This window comes from Artemia franciscana, chromosome 1, assembly GCF_032884065.1.
Source record: "Artemia franciscana chromosome 1, ASM3288406v1, whole genome shotgun sequence".
Taxonomy (NCBI): Eukaryota; Metazoa; Arthropoda; class Branchiopoda; order Anostraca; family Artemiidae; genus Artemia; species Artemia franciscana.
The window spans coordinates 36834532-36858532 of NC_088863.1; the positions used below are offsets into that span (position 1 = coordinate 36834532).

A 24001-nucleotide genomic window follows, 5' to 3' on the forward strand; every position below is an offset into this window, starting at 1 on the left:
CGGGAGGGCGGGTATTTTTTTTAATGTCAAAAATGTGAAATTGATATTTAATCCCTCATGATTTATGGGAATATTTCTTGTCTATGCTGTTATTGTAAAAGTAAAAAGCAACATTAAACCCCAAAATGAGCAGAATTGATTTCGTATAGGAGGGACACTACCCCTTCCTTATCCCCATCTACCTCATGGTCTCAGAAACTTCGAAGGATGCTCATTACATCAGAAATTGAGAGTTTTAGTCCTTTTTTTTAGAAGTCGAAAGTGATTGGAGACCAATCAGCCGGGCGCGGGGGGTTATTTTCCTTGTGGAGGTTTTTTTGAGGGGGATTTTTCAGAGAGATAAACACAGCTCTCCTAATACCCATCTTTGGTCAAATATTCCTAGGTTTACATAGTCGGGCTTTGGAGGTACATCAAAGTTATCTGAGGGAAGGGGGTTGTCAGTCCCCAAAAAAGTGCATTGCCAAGTCCAAGTTTTAGCAAAATCCCTTAGAGGTCATCAGAATAATCTTAGGAAGGGAAAGTCAAAAATTCATAATCCCTCTTTTGAATGTCCTAGCACTATCTCAAAAAAGAAAGTTAATTGTCAATAGACAAATATGAGGTCCAAAATAATTTGAAAAATGACTTTTTTAGTTTCATCGTAAAAACCAAAATTATGATTTACATCCACAGATTAAGCTTTGACATTTCCTTGCTTCCCTTCTCTTTGTTGAACTTCGTTGCAAAGGAGCTGTAAATAATTATAAATTTAAGAATGGTAAACATACCCGACTTGGACGCCTTTCTTTCATTTACATAGAAGTCCCAGTCACTTTCATCAATAAATCCAGCATTATCTGACTCATTAATGAGACTCGATGGCTGCCTTGAGAAATCTTGGGTTTCTTGCTCGAAACTATCTTCGAGTGAGCTCTTAGAAGAGTCAGACGAAATAAAAACCAGTCGGTAGTCATCCCCTTCTGGCTTTATCCTTTCATTTTCAATAGCAATATCACTAGCCGTGTCACTAGATTGGTGATGCTTGGAAGCGCTGCTATCAGCAGAAGGTGGCCGCTTACCACCTTTTGTTATGGGAGTTATGTTTCTCGTGGACGAACTAGACGATGAGCAAACTCGGAGACGCTCGCCACTTTCCCCTTCCACTTTAATTACAGACCCTAGAATAAAAAAAATGAGACAGTCATAAATAGAAAATAACTCATTGGCAAAGCTTGGTGGAAATTAGATTGATTAGAATCAACCTCATTATCCCCCACCCACAAGAAAATCTTAAAGAATGAAGTGTTTATGTTTGCTTTTTGGTATAAAAAACAATCAAAATTTGACGGCAACGTTTTTTACCAACATATGATGCTTGTTTATAATATAGTACCAGGAGCTCGGTCTTCACCTGGGCCCTGGCATTCGGCGTACGGCAGGATTATATGTATTTGATTCTCTAATTACGCAATAGAATAATCATCGCGTTATTATTTAGTTTTAAGTAATAAGGTGCCAAATCAGCACATTCAATTGAGTTAAGAAGAACTGGCGTGACTTCAACTCCTCTAATTATCATTTAATCCTTTAAGTTCAAGTCATAGGGTGGTAAATCAATATTTTAGTTGAATTGAGAAATTATATAATGAATTCTATTCCTCCTTCCTGTTTATTCTTCACAGGCGCTAAAATAAGGCTAAAATAAGACTTATATCATTGTAATTTCGGAAATATCTAAACTATGCAATAGCATAGCTGTTGTGTTATTCTTTATTTTCGAAGTCATAGAGTGGCAAACCGGCAATTTCAGTTGAATAAAGAACTTCTGGCATGAATTAAATTCTCCTTTCGTATTTATCCTTATTTGCCACCATATTGATTTCAAGCATTTATTGCAGACGATATTAGTCTGTGAGTCCAATATATAACGGCACTATAGAAAAGGTATAACAGTCAATGTACTGACCGATTTACCTTTTGATGGAATTTCACTGAAATTCTCCAAATATCTTTTGTAATCATTATAAAAATCAGTATTTCCCAAAATAAAAAAGAACACGTGTTAGCGCCAGCGTTGCCATTCTTATCAGCGTTGCATATAAGGCTGAAAATTTAAGCAAATCCAAACTCTCTTAAATATTCAAATATTTCTACCAAAATAAGATGTATTTGAACCCTTTTGTTTAATGAAAAACTAAAATTTAATTTCTATTTAAAGAAAATTTTGAGCAAGACCCACCTCCCCCAAAAGGACAAAGACGTGCGCTGGTGATGCAACCATCTCCACCCTACAAAGCGAAGATGCGGGCCCCAATAAAGCAGTGAGAATGTGGTCATTTCCGATCTACAAGGCCATGATGCGGGCCCTTCACGAGCTGGTACTAGAATGCAAGATGGAATTGCCAGTTGCTAGCAAAAATGCATATTCTTTGACAAATCACTGATATTTTTCGGAAAGCATTATGCGAAAAAAACTTAATGCAGTACAAAAAAAAATAATATTTTTTCGGTGTGGAGAAATAAAGAAGATGCTGGGAACCTTGCTCCCGAACCTGGAGAGAGAGATTTGATGCTATTAGTCATCCTAAAAAAAAATTTTCAGCTTAATAATGGAGAAAATAATGGGGCCCTCTCGATAGTTTTGAGGGGGCTCTGAGGAGGCCCTAGCATCCACAAAATTGACTTTTCATCGTGCTTTAACAGTAAAAGTTAAAGGTATTTCAGTATGGCGAATCAATTCTTTTAGAGAATAACTCTACGGTTTGAAAATAAGATGTTTTGCAGATTTACCACTATATATTTTTCATTACCGTGCTTTTTGGGAATATTGTATGCTTCAGGAGGTGAGCTTGGAGTGAGCTTTCGTAACTTGAAATTTCAATCTTGTTATTTTTCACGAAAGCCTAACTACACGAACAGCATTTTAGCAGCGTGTTACTGTTGAAAGGGAACCACGATCACTGGATCTCTGGGAGGGGCTTTGAGGGCATTGCCCAGCAGGTTTTCTCATCACTGCTAAAAGAAAAGCATTCTTTTAGGGATAATAAAGGGTTATGTACGAAACTGCTATTGCCAGTCCTAAAGAAATAAATGGAATAACGCATTTTTCAGGTTAACAAAGGGAATGTTGAGGGCCCTGTCCGTTAGTTCTGAAGAGTTTGAAGAGCCACTGGTCCTCAGATTAATAATATATTCCTTTCCAGCTTAATAAAGAGAAAATAGTTGGGAAAATAAGGGGCTTAATCATTAGTTCTGAGAACTTCCAGGAAAAACCAGAGGTCAACAACCCTAGGTCTTCACAATTCATATTATTTTTTAAAGCTTAAAATCAAAAATTTTTCACGAGAATAAGAAGTTTTATTCTTTTTTAGGCTGCCAATGATGATTCAGCATGGATCAAGCAACTACTCATCGGTTTCATTGGTGAAGAAGCTGTACCAGAGGGACACCCACTCCAGAAGTTTTTTAAGAAGAATAATTTCCATGGGATGCTTTGTAATGACTGAAGCGTATAGAGGGGCAACGTACCCATATGCATGGGGTTATTGCTGGCTCTTCAGTTTCAAGCTGGTAGTGCGGGGTCTAAAGGACCAAGTGGCCACTTTGGGTTCATTTATGGAATAATTTCTGGGTCTTAAGACTTTAGGTGGTATAAAACCCTCAACATAACCGAATGTTCACTTTGGCCTCTCAAGAAACTTTCAAACTAATAATAAATTACTTTTCAGCCTGATATAAAATCTTTTTCAGAATGAAATCAAAAGTGTTTCAGTGGGCTAATAAACTCTTATTAGTTTTTTTTTAGGTTCCAACATCGACTTTACCATCATCTCAAGGGGCCTACAACCTCTATGAGGATATTATTATTGGACTTGGAACAGGCCTCAGAGAAAAATAAACATGAGGGATATTCTACTGGGTGGGGGTGAACCCAAATAGTGTAGCCCCCATCCATTTTCGGTCTAGACGCATTTTTCCATGGTCTTGGCTTCGACAAAGACTATGAACGGATTGATCAACTATCACCTAGCGAGGTCAAGAAAGTGCTCACCCCACAAAATGACCGTGATGAAAAGGAGCAGGAAAAAGAGGTGCTGATTCACTTTCTATGTTACTATAGTTTTACCTAGCTGATACCACCTTGCGCAATATTTACGTCTTTGGAGCTTAATTCGCAGAACCCTTCAATACTCTTACAAGTGGTAGTATTCATACTGACTCATTGACATAGTCCACTCCTATGTGGGCATGATTCGGGCCCTTCTTGGAAATCAGACTTGGGAGGGGGTGGACAGGATAGCGTAAAAGAATCCATAGCTAAAATATTTTCTTTAATGAACAGTACGGTAAGGTGCACTTGCATTACCTGCAAACAAAATGCAGACACTGTATCCACACTTACACAATTTGAAGTCGTTTTTTTCCGACTGGAGGAGAACGATTTTTAATAGGATGGAAAATTATAACGAGATAAGGAGCGGTTCAGTGATTTTGTTTATTGAAAATTTATATTTTTATGTTACAAAATTTAAAAAGAGATTTATTATAAATGGTGACAGTAACAAGCTGATAACGTATAATGTAAATTTAAAGGGTTGTAGAGGCGTTCAATGCTTTTGTTTCGACACGGGCTTAAAGTACTTCAAGTAATCATTCCTTATCGCAGCCCATACACCCACTTTCAATTGTACTAGTAGGACACTTTTGGACGATTTGGCAGTAAATAGGAGAAGGGAGGGAGCAGAGTTTTCTAAAGTTGATTTCAACTTTTTGAAGGGGCAATATTCTGTAACACCTAAGGGGATAGATATTTTTGAGACGATAAAGAATAAGGATAGATATTTAAAGATTAGTGTTATCGTTTCACAATACGACACATAATATGAAGAAGAGGAACTAAAAGATAAATAGCGAGGTAATATATTCATCAAGGGCTCTGTCCATTGAATCGATAAAACAATGGGTATAGCTTCTTTATGAGCCTTCCAGTGAACCCGCTGCAATTGGATATTTCTTTCCTATTCCACACATTAGTTGGTTTTAAGGTACGGTAAAACATTGGAGGGGATACTTGCTACTATTGTTCAAGATGTCTGTTTATATGCTGTACCGAATTAAAATTGAAATATCACTTAAGGCACCGTGCGCGTCATGGATACCAATCCTTTGAGACAGTTTCGGGTGGTAATGCCAACTGATGCTTCAAAAATTTTCAGAATTTGCTCTTGCAGAGTGACAAGATTTCCTAAAATATTGAAGTCAAACTCTTTGATGTGTACGATCAATCAAAGTCGAATCGTTTTAAAGAACATGAAGCCATTGCAATTTCTTTTGCCCATGGACAAAGAGATGCTAGTAATATCATGCGATTGGTAGAGGCATTTGAGACATTGGGGAGGGGGGAAATTTTGTTGGCGCAGCTATAGTTGCACTTATTAAAACAGCAAATAATTCAATTTCACGGCTATGAAACGTAAACTATCCAATGAGTCGATCACCAGAGGATGAGTTGGTAATTAAAAATAAAGAAATGTGTTGGGTATGTAAGAAGTTTGTTGAGGGCATTGGAGAAACCGTCAGTCTGCAGCCATGACCATTTAACTAATCCAATTTTATTGGGAGAGAGTAACCTTCGTGGACTGGCTCATAAACCGTATAATTTAAATGATAAGCAACAATATTTTCTACCTTTTTACATGCATAATTCCAACTATGATTTGAAATTCATATTACCAGTGATAACACGTTGGCACAAAGGTGAGGTTGTAGATGCGAGATGGGTCTTTTTTATATAACATCATACCCAAATCATCTGAGAATTTGCTGTTCTTAGAATTCAAATGGAAAATAGTTGAAAATAATAATATGTACTTGAACAAAGCCCGTTTTTAGACTCATATAGTTTCCCACCGAAGCTTTAAGCCAATTAATCCAAGTACCAGAAAAGGGACCATTTTAATAGTTTCCTCCTCCTTAAACAGCGTTTTTCACATGATAAAATCTATGATTTATTCACGTGTAAGGGCCTATTTTCTACGATTACTACAGCTCCACCTTGAAGTTCCGTGAGGAAAAGTTGCCGCACATCGAAGAGTTTAATGATTCACTTCACGACCGTCAATGTACCACTGCCGACTATTAATTTGCTAAGAAAGTTTGGGTCAAGGGAAGGTGTAAAAACGGGAAGATTAATGTAAAATGTACCTGGCAAGTGATGTACTGTAAAAGTGATGTATTCTTTGTAAAAATATGGATAAAATTTACGAGGCATCTGACTTAGATTTAGAGTATTATTTTTTCAACTATTAAAATAAGTAAAGAGAAAACAGGTCTGATCATCGCCATGGAACAGCACTTATTAGTAGAGAGATCAATGAGGAGAGGGTATGTTTTCCGCGGGGGTCGTATCCTGGAAACTGACCCGACTGGACAACGAACCGGTATAAGGTCGGGTGCGGTTTTCTGGATATAAACTCCCTTTATCCGTCGGCAGTGTCTCATTACTGTTTACCATGTGGGAATTACAAATGGATGGAGAATCCTTGTGATCAAAGTTTAGCCGACATTTCCACTGTTGAGAAGAATGGACTGCAAGGATGGTTTTTTGAAACTGATGGTGAAATACCAATGGAATTTCATGACTCGGTAAAGCATTTTGTTTTCCCGTACATAAATAGACCGGTGCCTAGAATTCATTGTTTCCCTATAATATGTCTTTGGTAGAGGATGGAGGGATGCACTGGACACCTTCACAACCAAAGCTTATAGCCGACCTTGACCCGAAATGGAATATTGTTGTACACCACGTTCTTTTGCGGTGAATGTTGGCCTCGGTTTCAAGTTCACAAATATTCATAGAACTCTCCAGCTTGATTGAAAATCATATATGAAGACATTTTTTTTTATACCTTTGTCAGTAAACCTTCTGAGGCAAAACAAAAGTTGAAAAGGAAATCTTTAAACTTATTTTGAATTCAGCCTTCGGTTAGATGTACTAGTGTAAGCCACAGGAATCGTTGTGACGTTGTAACCAACCCAAAAGAATGTGCCCAATTCATCACCAATCCAAATTTCACATCGTTCACGATCATAGACTATAACATGGTCCTTTAGTATAGGATAAAACAGGTATAATTTTAAATTAAATATTGCCGGAGGTAGTGCCATTTTAGAAATTTGAAAAACTTATGTTGGAATTTTATTAAAATGTAAGTAAGCTCTAATGGCTGGGAGAGGGGCAAGTTCAAGTGTATTATGGAGACACTGATTCGCCTCCGTTAAAATAAAAAGAGACAATTTATTGCATGATGGAGCTAGTGAAGCGCCAGGTCCCAAATAAGCTATTATTTGTAAAATCCGAGACGGGGAGCGACTTGATATCCAATGGTGTGTTTGCAGCTCCAAAGGTGTACTGTGTACGGGCGATGCTCTATACAAAAAGAAAGTTGAAAAGGAAATCTTTAAACTTATACTGAATTCAGCCTTCGGCAAGATGTGCGAGTGTGCGCCACAAGAGTCGTTGTGACGGTGTAACCGACCCAAAAAATGTGCCCAAATCATCACCAGTCCAAATTTCACATCGTTCACAATCATAGACTATAATATGGTCCTTTTGTATAGGAAAAAAGAAGTATGATTTCAAGTAAAATATTGCCGGGGGTAGTGCCATTTTAGAAATTTGGGAAACTCATATTGGAATTTTATTAAAATGTATGTAAGCTCCAATGGCTGGGAGAGGGGCAAGTTCAAGTATATTATCGGCACACTGATTCACTTCCGTTAAAATAAGAAGAGATAATCTATTGCATGATTTGGAAAATAGTGAGCACATTAGCTCTCGAATGGACTACAGCAACTGAAACGAGTCCATTTATCCGGAGCTAGTGAAGCGCCAGGTCCCAAATAGGCTATTATTGGTAAAATGCGAGACGGGGAGCGAATTGATATTCAATGGTATGTTTGCAGCTCCGAAGGTGTACTGTGTGGAAACGCCAAATGAATGATATTAGTGTTTATACAAACTGTGTAGAAAATAATTCAATTCAAGAGTGAATGTCGTGACCATTTGCTCTTTAAAATTTAAAAGCTATACACTTACAGTTAAGAAAATTCCATGTGAGCCATATCAGACCAATTCTATGTCTATGCAGACGGTGTGCTAGTACTACTACACGTTCATTACATTACTTCAGATCGAGACAAATTTCTAGAGAACAGACAGCGTTTTGGTCTGAAAAAAGGTCAATAGTTGGTGCGAGGAGGGTCAATTTTTTCAACCCCAAGAGTTTTCCATTGCAACAGTTTTTTTTCTCAGTCTCTATCCCAACAGTCTCCAGCTCAGCAGTGTGTTTTTTTTGTATGTTTTATTTATTAATTTGTTTATTTTTGCGCATGGTAGAGTCATTGTTTTAAAAAGTGCTTTATATTATACTGTGAGTTTACATGCATCCTTAGCCGACCCTCTCCCACCGCAGCGGCCGCCACAACTTCGGAAACCGTGATGGCCGCCGTTTGACAACTTATGCTTTACACTTGGTTGGGAAAATAAATAATGAAATATTTAATATACCTCAATGAATGCCTCCCAATGTTAATATTGATATAAAACTCCAACTTGCTCCATTCAATTTTGTTTTGCGGAAATTAGTTGCCAGTGCACCTGATGTAACAGTCTCTGTCATGTTGGCAATACTTTATGTACAAAAACAACAGGCTATGAGTTCTGTTGCTTGGGCAATCGAGAAATTGAACTATGTGGAAAATACCGTTTCCTACCTGTATAATATAAATTTCCGTGCCCTAAGAGCGAAATACTTTAAAAATTTTTGTGAATTTTCTTATTAGTAAAACTTGTATGTACAGAACAGCGTTCATTCTTTAGATTTCTTCTTTCATGAATAGATAAACAAAGGTAATGATAAATAGCGGCAGCTCATCAGGATTCAGCTTGTATTCATCTTGACATGCAAAGTCAGGGTCAAATTTACTACAATATCATGCGACTTCATTTTTATTACATCTCCTTGTAAAATCATTACAACTTTTTTTTATTCATATTATGAAATTCGCGTGTTTCAATTTACTTATTTGAAGCAATGTCACACACAATATTCTCATATGAAGAATCACTTTCTTTAACAGTCAAATAAGAGTCAGTAGGTTTATAATCATAGTAGGCTGTATATTCACAGCGATGTCATAAAAAACATAATCTCTTATTATTCAAACTATTGAAGCGTACACCAGGTTCTGCCTCCCAAAACAATTTAAAACCGCGACAATACCAGTCTCTTAAAAATAAACTGAAATCACTCTTATGGTTTATCCAATCATACCAGGGTAAATACTTTCCCATTGATCATATTTATCAATGTGACAATTGGAGTATAGGAAACCTTTAGTGTGAGAGTCACAAACATCTTCAAGAGAATTAGTGTTTAATTTGCACTGCATATGCTCTATACAATTTACATGGGTTGCATAATCTTCACTTTCCACTATGGTCATCAATAATAGTACAATTCTCAGAGGATAACCAGTTGCGCAATGTTTAGGCATATAAAGAACATGTGTAAAACATTTTTTCAATGTTGACTCTCACAGTGCCAAAAAGAAACTGAATTGCAATCGGTAAAAGAAATGTCTTCTAGCAGGAGGAGTAATCGAGTGACGTCAAACATCAAATCAATTAAACTTGTTTCGACACGATTTTTTTAAATGTGGCTTTATTTGCTATTGCCCTGCAAAAGGGCCGTCTTAAACGAACTGCTAGGTAGTGCTCAAAAGCAAATCCACATTAGCATTTTGTTTTGTTTCTAGTAATATGTCAATAAATTGAGTAAATGCATCTAGGCCACGACATAAAAATTTACTAAAATAGTCCAAAGACGGAGAATCATCTTTCATTATATCGTATTCTTTGAGAAAATATTTCCCTTTGAACAGATAAATCTTGAAAATCATCATCTAAAATCAAATATTCTTCCAAAGCCACTAGATTCCGTATAATTTTCTGTTTTTCAAATCCGGCCATTTTTAATTTTGACACTTTCACTATAGATTATAGACTAACAAAGAATGAAAATTGTTTCTCGCTAGTAAAATATCCAACAACAAATGTAACAAACTTATTCCTTTTTTTTATAGGTTGATTCATGGTTCAATGAGTGCATCTTCGGGTAAACTATCATTGACACTAGCAATGTCTGCATGGGGTTTGTTTTTCATTAATTAATCTTTAATTTCCTTGCTGATAATGTCTACTAGGGCCCTTTTTATTTTACCAGTAATTTCTCTGTCTATTACCGCAGTCTTTTTACATAGATTGCAGTTTTGGCACCTAGATAAGATACGTTGCATAATAATTTTGCGGGGATTCATCTATCTTCTCACCTTTCGTTGAATATTAATAATAGGAGGATGGTGATAAGATCTACCAAGTTGTAACTTGTTACCAACAACATTATCAAAAGCAAGAAGTTAGCCTTCGCTATCAACCAAAAGTTTTGTGTTTGCGTCCACTTTCGACACTAACTTCCCTGGTGATGTTACTTTCACATATCCACCTCTACAACGCTTGAATATTTTCTGTACTCCAAAGAAATTTAACGCCTTACTGTTATGACAATGCACGCATACATACCCAATAGTATTACTATTAGCACTTGGCGTTGAATGCTTCTACAAGGCTATCATGTACACACGCCTTCTTGGAATTTTTCTTTTTTACTTAAAAAGAATAAAATAAATAAGATGCAGACGCTTATCGCTCGGATGCACAAATAATATTGAAGCAAATCGTGAGATCCAACAAGTCACTTTATATTACATCAGCCTCAATGAATTTAACAAGTCACGTAACTCCTATTGCGTAGCAAAACCTGCATCTTGGAGAAAATTAATAATACCTGCGTCTTGAGGGAATCGCTGTTAAACCTCTTTGTTATCTTAAGCCATTAAGGAAGAAAAGAGAAGCGGCTATTTGTATTTTTAAAATTGCTAAGGCCTCACTACTCTTGTGCAAGCAAGGGCTATATTGCTAAGTCACTACGTGGTTTTGAGCCCTTGGCAATGCACTCCAATCAGTTTGAGTCGACATCCTGGACAAGATATCTAAAGCTTGTTACCTCCAAGTCATTGCTTATTCTTGCCTGTATATATAATACCACGCTAATTAGTGTATATACCCAAAAGTACGGGCCTTCAGCACCAGCAAATAAGTTCAGACCTTTAGCTCTTGCAAATGGTTACTCGCTTCACTAAGCTGATGGTCCAAACTCCAGCGCTCACAAGTTTAATATCATAACCCCCCCTTTCCATTGCTTCTTTCATTTTTTTTAACTTGTAGCATTTAACGTTTACCATGGCTTCCCAAATTTTTTCAGTAAAAGATTGCGCTTCAATATCGTTGATTTTTGTCAACGCTTGGTTGTCTCAAGCAATACCGTTGCTTGTCTCTATCCTTTTATTATACACCAGATGAGAGAAAAACATGTTGTAGAGGTTAAGGCACAATAAAGAATTTTTGAAATATAAAATTGTCCGCTCCCGGTCGCAATGAAAGGAAGACATTCGTTAAGAAGACGTAATATTATTTTATGTGGGTGCTTAACGGATGCCATTTAGTTTTAAAAGCTTTGCTTTTAAGTCTGGCTGTTTATCAGATTTTTTAAATTGAATCCCATGGTTAGGGAGTTTTTATACCTATTAAACATGTTTTATTTTATTTTGTTCTCAATTCGAGTCTTGTGCTTTTATTAATCAAATCTTGTCTTGTAGTCTTGAAACTGATTCTTATCAGATTTCCTTTCAACGAAAAAGGGAGCGCACCAAATGCTTAAGATAAATAATAAATAAGTTTTATTAAAACACTAAGTAACTAATGGTATAATAATTAGTAAAACATTTTCTTAAATAATGCATATGGTTCTTTACAGGCTTAGTTTTGTGTTGCTTTTTCTTCTTTTTTTTACCTTTCGGTTAAGCTGTTCTTAATTTAGTTTTATTATTTTTTTTTCGCAATACTAGCATCAGTGGGAGCTTTATTCCAGACATTACCGAAATCAGCACTTTACCATAGCCAACGGGAGGGGGAGGGTATTGGAATTCTTTGAAATCATTAAAGAGTCTAGAAAAGATCACACATATTTGAAGACACTTATTTTTATGACTTCAAGGAGTCTGACAAGAAAAGCCTACGCATGGGAAATTTTTTGTCGAACTATGCTATTTCTATACCAAATATTTTGTCTAGTATGGGTCCGTCAGCTCTTTGGTATTCGCTGGCTTATATAGACCCATAAAATGGAAATAATATAGAATTAGAAAATGAAAATATAGAGTCAGTAAAGTCCCAAAATTTAAGATACAGTCTCATTGCATTTACTGACTTAGAAAGGCATAATATTTTATAGTCTTGTAGAATCAGAACCCAAACAAGAACACAAAATCCAAACAGTTACTCAGGTGCAGAAGTTGGGGGTGATGGTACAATTGGGTGAGGAGCTTAGATTTTGAAGACATCTTTTGATATTCTCCACGCAAAAAACGAAAAAAAAATTCCCCTTCCACTTTGTGACATGTTTAGAATCTCCCAATATAAAAATAATAAAAAACCCTTGTCTCTCTCCCTGTATTTCCATAAGCCATCCCCCGCCTTTGCAGTAAAAATGTTTTAAGAATCTAAAAGATCAAGGAAATGCTTGGCCCCTCAGTCTAGTTCCCATTTTTATTTATTTATCTGTGTTTCAGCATTCTTCTGACGTACCTTGATTGGTGTAGCTTATTCATCTCATTTTATTTTTGTTTCCGCCAACTTGCAACAAAAGAGGTGCAATGAGATGTGCATTAAATCGCGCACTTCTTATCTATCCACCTCATTACTTTTTCTTGGCAAACATCTAGAGAGGCGGAAATTATGGGTTTCTTAAAGGAATTTACTAGCAAATTTAAAAAATATTAAAATAAATAAAATAGTTCCATAATTGTTTTTTGATTAACAAGTGAGCTGAATTAAAAATTTCCCACTATCAGTTAAACCATGATATCAGAACTAGTTATCTAGTCTTTAAAAGCTTTCTGTAATATGTATTATAAAATCCTGATATTTGAGAACAATATATTTTTATTTTTATGAAAAACAAGATGTTTTTAATTTTTATTTAGCTTTAGCACCGGATTATTCTTATCCTATCTACAAAAGAAATAATGAAATGGGCCTTCATAAGTGGATGCCATCATTAATGATGCCATCAAGTCACTATTTATTCTTCTTTTGCAGCGTTCAACGGATTTTTATATAACATATTTTTATCTTTCTAGCTGGACTTTCTCTTGGATTTAAAGTCTTTAGATTTCTTTTAGGCTGAAATTCAGAAAGGCCATATTTAAAAGCACTAAAAACAAAAATAAACCTTTTTCGCCGTAAATTTTACAAAATGGATAAAACCGATTAATGGCTTGAGGATAAAAATAGTTTTGAAAATAAAAATTGTTTCGGAGATGAATGATTATGAAGAAAAAGTTTTAATTAATTTGATGTGTTATGGTTGGTCTTTAGTCCAGCGGTAGTCCTGTTTATTGTCTTTTAATTACTTGAAGTTTTCCAATCAAAATTTAGTGAAAAAAATGTGTTGCAGATTCCAAGTGTTACCATTTAAGAATGTACTGTATGAAAGCGAGAGCATAGAATTATCAAGCAATGACCGAAGATGTAATGACAAACAATGACATACGGCATACCCAAAGAGACAGAAAGTATTCGGTCAGTAGCATTCGGTGAGAGACAAACAACTTCAAAAATAAAAGGGCCTTGAAGAAATGGAGCAGTTATAGCAGAATATCTTAAAAGCATTTGTCAAAACAACTGGGAAGATAACTTATTTGTCATTATTGAATCAAAGAGTCGATATTATAATCTTATATTGACGCTAGACTTCCGTTTAGTTAGAAAATACGTTTGAGCGGACTCATTTTCTCCTGATTTCGTGGGGAAACCAGAAAAGGATCGCCAATATAGGCTCTTCTCTTTCTAGAAAATATCCACTTGGTTGCTATGATTTTCTTATGAAATTTCTATAAGATTTGGATCAATACCAATTACTATCTTGAGAACTTTTAATAGTACCTTTCTGTGAAAAGGAAAGAAAATTTTCCTTGGACTTCGTTCAAACTAAGACTAATTGTGTTGCGAGAGCAATACTTTGGTTTTGTCCCGTTTTTTTTTTCTTTTGGTTTTATTCTTTTTTTCCTATGCCGCTGATCTCGGCTTATTCCTGGAAACTGGTAAGGGTCTAACCTGTGCGGTTTTTACGGAAAGTGTTGACCTCAAGCTGGATTGATGAATATGACATTTTGGAAAGCTCTGAAGAACCTTTGCCTGGGGCCAAAAAGGATGGTTTTGCTTGTCTACGAGCCAGAGCCTATGGTGTGCAAAGTGGGTGGAGTTATATAGCCTATGTCAGAGAGGAGTATCTGAAGTTGTGCGGCCAAGCTTTCGTTTCATCAAACCATGTTTCTGCTTTCGAGTGGAGAGCTCCGTTCTAGCAGGCAAGCAGGCAGGCACCACTTTCAAATTAAAGGTGGACTAAAATCTATCAGTGTTAAATATACGCGGCAGTTACCCGGCCCCACAACCAATATATCTTCTTTGAGTGATAAATAGAAAAATTTACAGAAGCAAAAAAGCGACATTTTCCCACGGGTCCGAAAGTGCTACCGTGATTTTCGCTGGGTTTATCATTTGTTTTTTTCGGACTTGGGATTGAGGTAGAGAAATGTTATCAGATGTACCTCTTAAACTTTAAAAGTTCTCTCCTTGCTAAAGACATTGGAGCTTATCCTTTGCTCCTTTCTAAGTGGTGACGTTAAAAAGTTGGCCTACGGCAAAAAAAAAATCAACTTTTGAACTAAGACAAATATAATTTTTTTTTCGACGGCAATCGATAGCTCTTGATAAGCTGATCAAAGAATATGTCATCCATTTTTTGGTACAAAAATTCCTTCATGAGATATACTAGTTTGAAAGTTTCAAGGGTTTGATAACTTCACTAGTAAGGTACACACTGAAACCAAAAATAGGCCGATACCAATTGTGAGACAAGTAGATGACTTGTAAGCGACAGTCGGCTGTTAGACCATAATTATCTTCGGCAACAAGGGGTTTACAAATTTGACTAGTTGGTGTACCTATTATTTGTTTTCGGTGCATTATGGTAAGACCAGTCTGGTTCCAGTGGTAAGACTTGCAGGGGACTTGTAAGTAATAATCGTCTGTTAGGCTACAATCATCTTCAGTGAAGAGGGGTTTGTAACTTTTGCTAGTTGGTGTAGCCTACCCATACTCACTGTAACCTAAAATTAAGTGTTTACGCAACGGGTACAAACGATAACGTAAAACAATGAAAGTGCTGAGGGGTTGGTAACTTTTGCTAGTTGGTGTACCCATACTCACTGTAACATAGAATTAAGTGTTTACGCATCAGGCACAAACGATAACATGAAACAATTAGACAGTTTCGTAACAATTAATAGAGTTTCATCTATGGTATTTTGATCCTGAAAAGTTACGGATAGCTTTATAATACCAACTAGATTATGTAAGATATTGTTCCAAGTCTTGATCCGTCACGATGTCTAAGATTGAAAAGGATAAAGTTCATCTAGCTGCAAAGTCAATATAGTCCCTTCTTTTGGTACTATAGTTCGTGATGAGCTTACCAAAGTATATGTCATTCATTTTTTGGTACAAAAATTCCTTCATGAGATATACAAGTTTGAAAATTTCAGTGGGGGTTAACAACTTCAGTAGTAAGGTACACATTGAAACCAAAAATAGGCCGATACCAATTGTATCGGCCTACCTGAGACATGTAGGGGACTTGTAAGGAAAGGTCGACTGTTAGCTCACAATCATCTTCGGCAATGAGGGGTTTGCAAATTCTGCTATTTGGTGTAGCCTACCCTATTATTTGTTTTCAGTTTATTTGATGGTAAGACGGAATTGGTTCCAGTGGTAAGACATGTAGGGGGCTTTTAAGTAATAATCGTCTGTTAGGCTACTATCATCGTCAGTGAAGAGGGGTTTGTAACTTTTGCTAGTTGGTGTAGCCTACCCATACTCACTGTAACCTAGAATTAAGTGTTTACACAACGGGTACAAACGATAATGTAAAACAACTAGATTATGTAAGATATTGTTCCAAGTCTTGATCCGTCACGATGTCTACGATTGAAAAGGATAAAGTTCAACTAGCTGCAAAGTCAATTTAGTCCCTTCTTTTGGTACTATAGTTCGTGATGAGCTTACCAAAGTATATGTCATTCATTTTTTGATACAAAAATTCCTTCATGAGATATACAAGTTTGAAAATTTCAGTGGGGGTTGACAACTTCAGTAGTAAGGTACACATTGAAACCAAAAATAGACCGATACCAATTGTATCGGCCTACATGAGACATGTAGGGGACTTGTAAGGAAAGGTCGACTGTTAGCTCACAATCATCTTCGGCAATGAGGGGTTTGCAAATTCTGCTATTTGGTGTAGCCTACCCTATTATTTGTTTTCAGTGTATTTGATGGTAAGACGGAGTTGGTTCCAGTGGTAAGACATGTAGGGGGTTTGTAAGTAATAATCGTCTGTTAGGCTACTATCATCGTCAGTGAAGAGGAGTTTGTAACTTTTGCTAGTTGGTGTAGCCTACCCATACTCACTGTAACCTAGAATTAAGTGTTTACGCAACGGGTACAAACGATAATGTAAAACAACGAGGCAGTTTCGTAATAATTAATAGAGTGTCATCTAAAGTATTTTGATCCTGAAAAGTTACAGATCGCTTTATAATACCAACTAGATCATATAAGACACTGTTTCAAGTTTTCATCCGTCACGATGTCTACGATTGATAAGGATAACGTTCAACTGGCTGCAAAGTAAATTTAGTTCCTTCTTTCGGTATTATCGGTAGCTTGTGATGAGCTGATTAAAAATATATCATAGTGGTTTCTTCATAATTAATAGTGTCATTTATGGTATTTTGATCCTGAAAAGTTACAGATAGCTTTATAATACCAACTGGATTATATAAGATATTGTTCTAAGCTTTCATCCGTCACGATGTCTACGATTGAAAAGGATAAAGTTCAATTGGCTGCAAAGTCAATTTAGTCCCTTCTTTCGATATTCTTTTGTTATTGTTGCTTTTTCAACGCTGAGGAATAGCCTTTGATCATGTGATTACTGATCGCGTCCTTCTTCGAACATAACGTTTTAAAAGCTTCGATAGGCTTACAACTTCAACGTTTAACCGATAGCAAAGAAACAAAACCAAAGTATTGCTATCGCAACACTTTGTTCGGCAAAGCCGGACAAAGGCTGCCGCGACACTTCACGTTGCAGGGGCAACGTAGGTCTAGTTAAATTTGAGAAAAGGATGAATTGAAGAACATCTTTGTATGAAGCTGTACCAAGTTTGTACTTTGTAGGAAAACTACAGTCATGCTAGAAAAATATAGCAAGACTTCTATTCTCCAATGGTAGTATATCCACATTAGGGTCAACATTTCCCAGGAAGTAGAAAATCAGAAATACTTATAAAAATGAGAAGGTACCATTACAGAATGTACAACAAGTTTTATCTGGTTTGACAGATATTTTTTTTTCTGTCTCAAATTAAAATGCTGGAATAGCCTTTGAAAACCAATAGTTTTAAAAAAAACTTAAAATAAGTTTAAACAGTCATGTTTTTCACCTTTGATGAGTTTTTAAAGCTTCATATCATTGATGAGAAAAAAGTAAGTGTTTAATGTTTAGTTACTCCTCAAGTTTGGGTAATTAAAGAGATTAAGACCATTAGGTGAATAAACCTCAGAACTGCCATCACACAATTACACAAACGTTGCTCAATCGTAAGATTGGTACTATTTCAAACCGTTTTTTCCCTTCGATCAAAACACTTCGAAATCCATCACGTTTCCCATTAAAAATTATTAGAATAAACAAGTTATGATAATTTTCGAAGAAAAGGATGTAATCTTTATCAGAACCATCGAAATTGACTTGTCTGAAAACCTTTGAACGTATGCTTTAGCCTCCTTCATATAAAATATGTGAAAAGTTGTATAGAATAGATGATCGTAAAACCTTGGAGGAGGGCTCATTCAAGCCAAAATGGCAATTTTCTAGCACCCTTTTTAAGTAGCTTAAAGGTCAATCCAAAACAAAGTAGCGATTTTTGCCATTGTATGATGCAAGACAACAACATCGGCCCAAACAGGGCCAAGTGGTCAAACAGGGTTGGGACTCTGGAAGCTCGGCCACCATGAGTGGGGGGAGCTGGCAATTAAACAAATTCCAAAGAAACATCTGAATCTTAGATGCCATGTGAGGCAGAGAAACACTTGGCTCTGCTACAAGAATAAGTACGCATTTAAGGCCAAAATACTATCGAGTGGAAATTCTGAGACAGCAAATCGGGTTCAAAATATCAAAAGTATGCATGACCTCCTAGTTTCAGAGGATATACTGCCGTGTGGTGTCAAATTTGTCTTCAAAACTACAGGCATTCGTGAAAAAATTAACAATTATTGCAGACAAAAATTCGTAAACTTCATTAGAGATTTAATTCTGTTACTAAAAGTAATAGAATTGAACATAGATCGTCTGTTACAAAGGAAGGGATAGTTTAGTGGGTGCTACTTTAGGAAGGAGCGGTTCCAGAAGCACCGAATTTCCTCTTCAGAGCCGAATTTCCAGAATTTTTGAGGAAAACATGTCAGATCTATATAAAAGGGGAGCAGAGTTATTTTTAAGCTCCTAAAGAAGCTGAAGCGTTGCCAGCTTCCATCGAAGATATTTTTTTAATGAAAGGTAAGTTGATTATCTGCGCAGAGGTGGGAACGGGGTTTCCTCCAAGAGCAAAAAAATCCTAAAATCTTCATCTATCCACATCTACTGGATCTATTCTTGGGTTAGGGAGGGGGCTTTCAAGAGAGGAAAAATTGGGTTAATTTTCAGGAAACAACAAGAAAATATACAACTAAGCTTAAATTGCTGACATAGCGACCACTTCTTCATAATCTGCCTGCCTTTGCCCTTCGAAAATCAAAAGATCTAACAAAAGAAAATATTTTGGTATTTAGGACTCCCCACAGAAATTTTTTTTTGGGGGGGACACTTTCTGTGTAGGGCTCAATGTTTTGAGCCATTGGATGCACAAAATAAAAACAAGGATCGTTCGAATGATTCCTTTTTATTTTATTTTTTAAAATGGAAGAATCATTAAAACTTAAAACGAACAGAAACTATTCCGAATCTGAGGGAGACTGCCTCATCTACAAACCCCCACTCTTCACACTTAAGCTGTATGGGGCTTTAAAAGTACTTCTCTGCCCTATCCGACGGCATTGTATCATGGTAAACTTAGGTAAAAACAGTGGGAGAGGATTAAAGAGTGGGCAGTCTATTCTCGTTTATTCTCGTTTATATATAGCTGTTTATTCTCGTTTATATATATATATATATATATATATATATATATATATATATATATATATATATATATATATATATATATCTATATATATAAAAATAAGTTGTCTGTGGATGGATGGATGGATGTGTCAGGTGACGTCACCTGAAAAAACTGGATCAGGTGACGTCAAAACTGAAAAAACTAAAAAAAGGCAAAAACTACAAAAAAAACTAAAAACTAATAAAAAAAATAAAAAAGCTAAAAAACTAAAAAAACTATAAAGGTAAAAACCAATAAAAAACTAAAAAAAAAACTGAAAAAACTAAAAAAAGGCAAAAACTACAAAAAAAACTAAAAACTAATAAAAAAAGTAAAAAAGCTAAAAAACTAAAAAAACTAAAAAAAGGTAAAAAACTAAAAAAAATAAAAAATAAAAAAAACTAAAAAAAAGGAAAAAACTGAAAAATAAGCTAAAATAAAGGTAAAAACCAATAAAAAACTAAAAAAAAAAAGGAAAAAACTAATAAATGACGACACTCAAAGAGAAAAAAAAGGCAAAAACTACAAAAAAAAACTAAAAACTAATAAAAAAAATAAAAAAGCTAAAAAACTAAAAAAACTAAAAAAAGGCAAAAACTACAAAAAAAACTAAAAACTAATAAAAAAGCTAAAAAACTAAAAAAACTAAAAAAAAGGCAAAACTACAAAAAAACTAAAAACTAATAAAAAAAATAAAAAAGCTAAAAAACTAAAAAAAACTAAAAAAACTAAAAAAAGGTAAAAAACTAAAAAAACTAAAAACTAAAAAAAACTAAAAAAGGTAAAAACTAAAAGAACTAAAAAAGAAAAAAATAAATGACGACACTCAAAGAGAAAGCGACCAGGACAAAAGGAATGTTCGATTAGCAATCAACAAAGCACCGGGACACAGGGAGTATAAATGACGACCCGGGGGAAACAGGGGGATATAAATGACGACCGGGACAAAAAAACTAAAAAGAAAAAAAAACTAAAAACTAATAAAAAAACTAAAAAATCTAAAAATCTAAATAAGCTAAAAAAGAAAAAAAAAGGAAAAAAATAAAGGAGAAAAACAAAACTAAAAAACGAATGTATATACAGACCGGGACACCGGGATACAAATGACGACCGGGACCCGGGACACAGGGAATATAAATGACGACCGGGACACAGGGACACAACTCCGGTACACCGGGATACAAATGACGACCGGGACACAGGGAATATAAATGACGACCGGGACACAGGGACACAACTACAACGGGGACACCGGGGGAAACAGGGGGATATAAATGACGACCGGGACAAAAAAACTAAAAAGAAAAAAAAACTAAAAACTAATAAAAAAACTAAAAAATCTAAAAATCTAAATAAGCTAAAAAAGAAAAAAAAAGGAAAAAAATAAAGGAGAAAAACAAAACTAAAAAACGAATGTATATACAGACCGGGACACCGGGATACAAATGACGACCGGGACCCGGGACACAGGGAATATAAATGACGACCGGGACACAGGGACACAACTACAACGGGGACACCGGGGGAAACAGGGGGATGTAAATGACGACCGGGACACCGGGACAGGGAATGGTCGATTAGCAATCACCATCAACAAAGCTCAAGGGCAATCATTAGAATCATGAGGTATAGATCTGAATACAGATTGTTTTCCCATGGACCATTATATGTTGCATGTTCAAGAGTCGGTAAACCTGACAATCTATTTATATGCAAAGACAATGGGACAGCAAAGAATGTTGTATATTCGCAAGTTTTACGTAGTTAAAACCATATATATATATCTATCTATATTCACAGGTGGGACATAGGGACACAACTACAATGGCGCGTAACTATTATGGCGCGTAACGACTTACGCGCGCGGGGGGGCTTGGGGGGGGCGCGAAGCGCCCCCACCAACTAGGTGTTGGGGTGGCGCGAAGCGCCACCCCAACAGCTAGTATATATATATATATATATATATATATATATATATATATATTTATTTAATTTATCTTCATGTTAATAGAATAAACAGTAGAGCAGGTAATTACTCTATTTACGAGGAGAGCTACCATATTGAAACCTGACTCTTTAAATGAAAATTAAACTTTTGCATGAGAAATGCTTCAGGGAAAAGAGCTCATTTATTGTATTTGCTTTTCGAAGTTGTGCATGATTAATCAATGTAAATGTATAATATATATATATATATATATATATATATATATATATATATATATATATATATATATATATATATATATATTCGCTTCCTGATGAAGAAAGATCGAAGGTTAAATCCATAATATAATCAACTGAATATCCATCCAATTCATAAAAAATTGTTTTGACATTTCTTAGTTAGTGGCTTTAGGGTTCTCATAAATGTTGATTTTCATTGTACAATTTCCATGAAGATCGCATCCCCTTTTGGGAGAGTTCAATTTCTATCTCTAGAGTTGAGCTATTTTTATTTGGTAATAGCAGTGATGAACAACTTTGAAATTAACACTTTCTGCGGAATTACAATCAGCATAAATAATACATCTGTTGTTCCGTAAATTGTAATCAAAACTTCAATTTTTGAAATTTTTAGTTTCTATTTATCAGGGTTTCTCATTACTTGCAGTTTGTCACAGAGAACAGAAGGTTCCAAGGCTCACTCAAATGTTAAAGAGGCTACTAATTCCTCCCCCAAAGCCTGTTTTTAACATTCGAGTTTAAAATACAAATTAAACTACTTTAAAATGATGCTCATCCATTAAAAAACACACCTCAAAAGATTTATCAAACAGTTCGTGTTAACAAACTGTAGTAAGGAGCGACCTGGCTCAATAGTCTAAACTCTAAACAAGAGCTAAGAGCTCATATGGCACTTGTAACAAGGCCGGACGAGCCAAGAGCACATATAGTATGAGCTATAGCAAAATTCAAGAATCAATAGATTGATTTAAAGGAAAATCAGAGGTTTAATACCGGTCAGGATTTGAAATATGAGCTCTGAGTCACGAGATCCTTCTAAATATTAAATTCATTAAGATTCGATCACCCACTCGTAATTTATAAATACCTCATTTCTTCAAATTTTTCCTCTCCCTTGAGCCCCCCAGATGGTCTAATCGGGAAAATGACTTTATCAAGTCAATTTGTGCAGCATCCTGACACACCTACCAATTTTCATCGTCCTAGCACATCCAGAAGCACCAAAGCACTGAACCCCAACCCCCTGACTGCCTCAAAGAGAGCGGATCCAGTACGGTTACGTCAATCACGTATCTACAACATTTGCTTATTCTACCTACCAAGTTTCATCCCGATTTCTCCACTCTAAGCGTTTTCCAAGATTTCCGGTTTCCCCCTCAAACTCCCCCCAATGTCAACAGATCTGGTCGAGATTTGAAATAAGAGCTCTGAGACATGAGTTCCTTCTAAATATCAAATTTCATTAAGATCCGGTCACTTGTTCTTAAGTTAAAAATGCCTCAATTTTTCTAATTTTTCCAAATCAGTACCCCAGCTCCTCCAAAGAGAACAGATCTATTCCAATTAGGTCAATCACGTATCTATAACTTGTGCTTATTCTTACCATTACGTTTCATCCCGATCACTCTACTCTAAGTGTTTTCCAAGATTTCTGTTTCCCCAACCAACCCCCATGTCCCCGGATCCGATTTGAATTGAAAATGGAGCATCTGAGACATAAGACCCTTCTATATATCAAGTTTTATTAAGATCCGATCACCCATTCGTAAGATAAAGATACCTCAAATTTCAAGTATTCCAAGAATTCCGGTTTCCCCCTCAAGCTCCCCCAATATCCCCGGATCTGGTCGGTATTTTAAATAAGAGCTCTAACGTACAAGTTCCTTCTAAATACCAAATTTCATTAAGATCTGATCACCCGTTCGTAAGTTACAAATACATCATTTTTTCTAATTTTTCCAAATTCCCCCCCCCCAACTCCACCCAACAGATTGGATCCATTCCGGTTATGTCAGTCACGTATCTTGGACATGTTTTTTTTTCTTCCCACCGAGTTTCATCCTAATCTTTCCGCTTTAAGTGTTTTCCGAAATTTCCGGTTCCCCCAACCCACCCATCCCCACAATGACGCTGGATACAGTTGGGATTTAAAATAAGAGATTTGAGTTACGAGATTCTTTTAAATATGAATTTTCATTAAGATCCGATCAATCCTTCGTAAGTTAAAAATACCTCATTTTTCTAATTTTTCAGAATCACCCCCCCCCTCCAATTTTCCCAAATAGAGCGGATCCATTGTGATTATTTCAATCACGTATCTAGGACTTGTGCTTATTTTTCCCACCAAGTTTCATCCCGATCCCTCCACTCTGAGCGTTTACTAAGATTCTAAGTCACCCCCTCCCAATGTCCCCATATCTCGTCAGGATTTAAAATAAGAGCTCTAAAGCACAAGATACTTCTAAATATCGAGTTTCATTAAGATCTGATCATCCGTTCGTAAGTTACAAATACCTCATTTTTTCTATTTTTTCTGAATTAC

The 24001-nt window shown here is 35.8% G+C and overlaps 1 protein-coding gene across 2 annotated transcripts in view; it reads right to left on the reverse strand.

Moving 5' to 3' along the window:
- Window positions 1-553: 553 nt before the first annotated feature.
- Window positions 554-24001, reverse strand: part of LOC136029163 (uncharacterized) — a 902097-nt gene continuing 878649 nt past the window's right edge. The window contains exon 5 of one of the 2 annotated variants that reach the window (XM_065707277.1): window positions 554-1160. In XM_065707277.1, coding sequence (XP_065563349.1) covers window positions 664-1160 — 497 coding nt within the window. In that variant the 3' untranslated portion in view covers window positions 554-663. The remainder of the gene's footprint in view (window positions 1161-24001) is intronic. The other variant, XM_065707268.1, reaches the window with a different exon arrangement.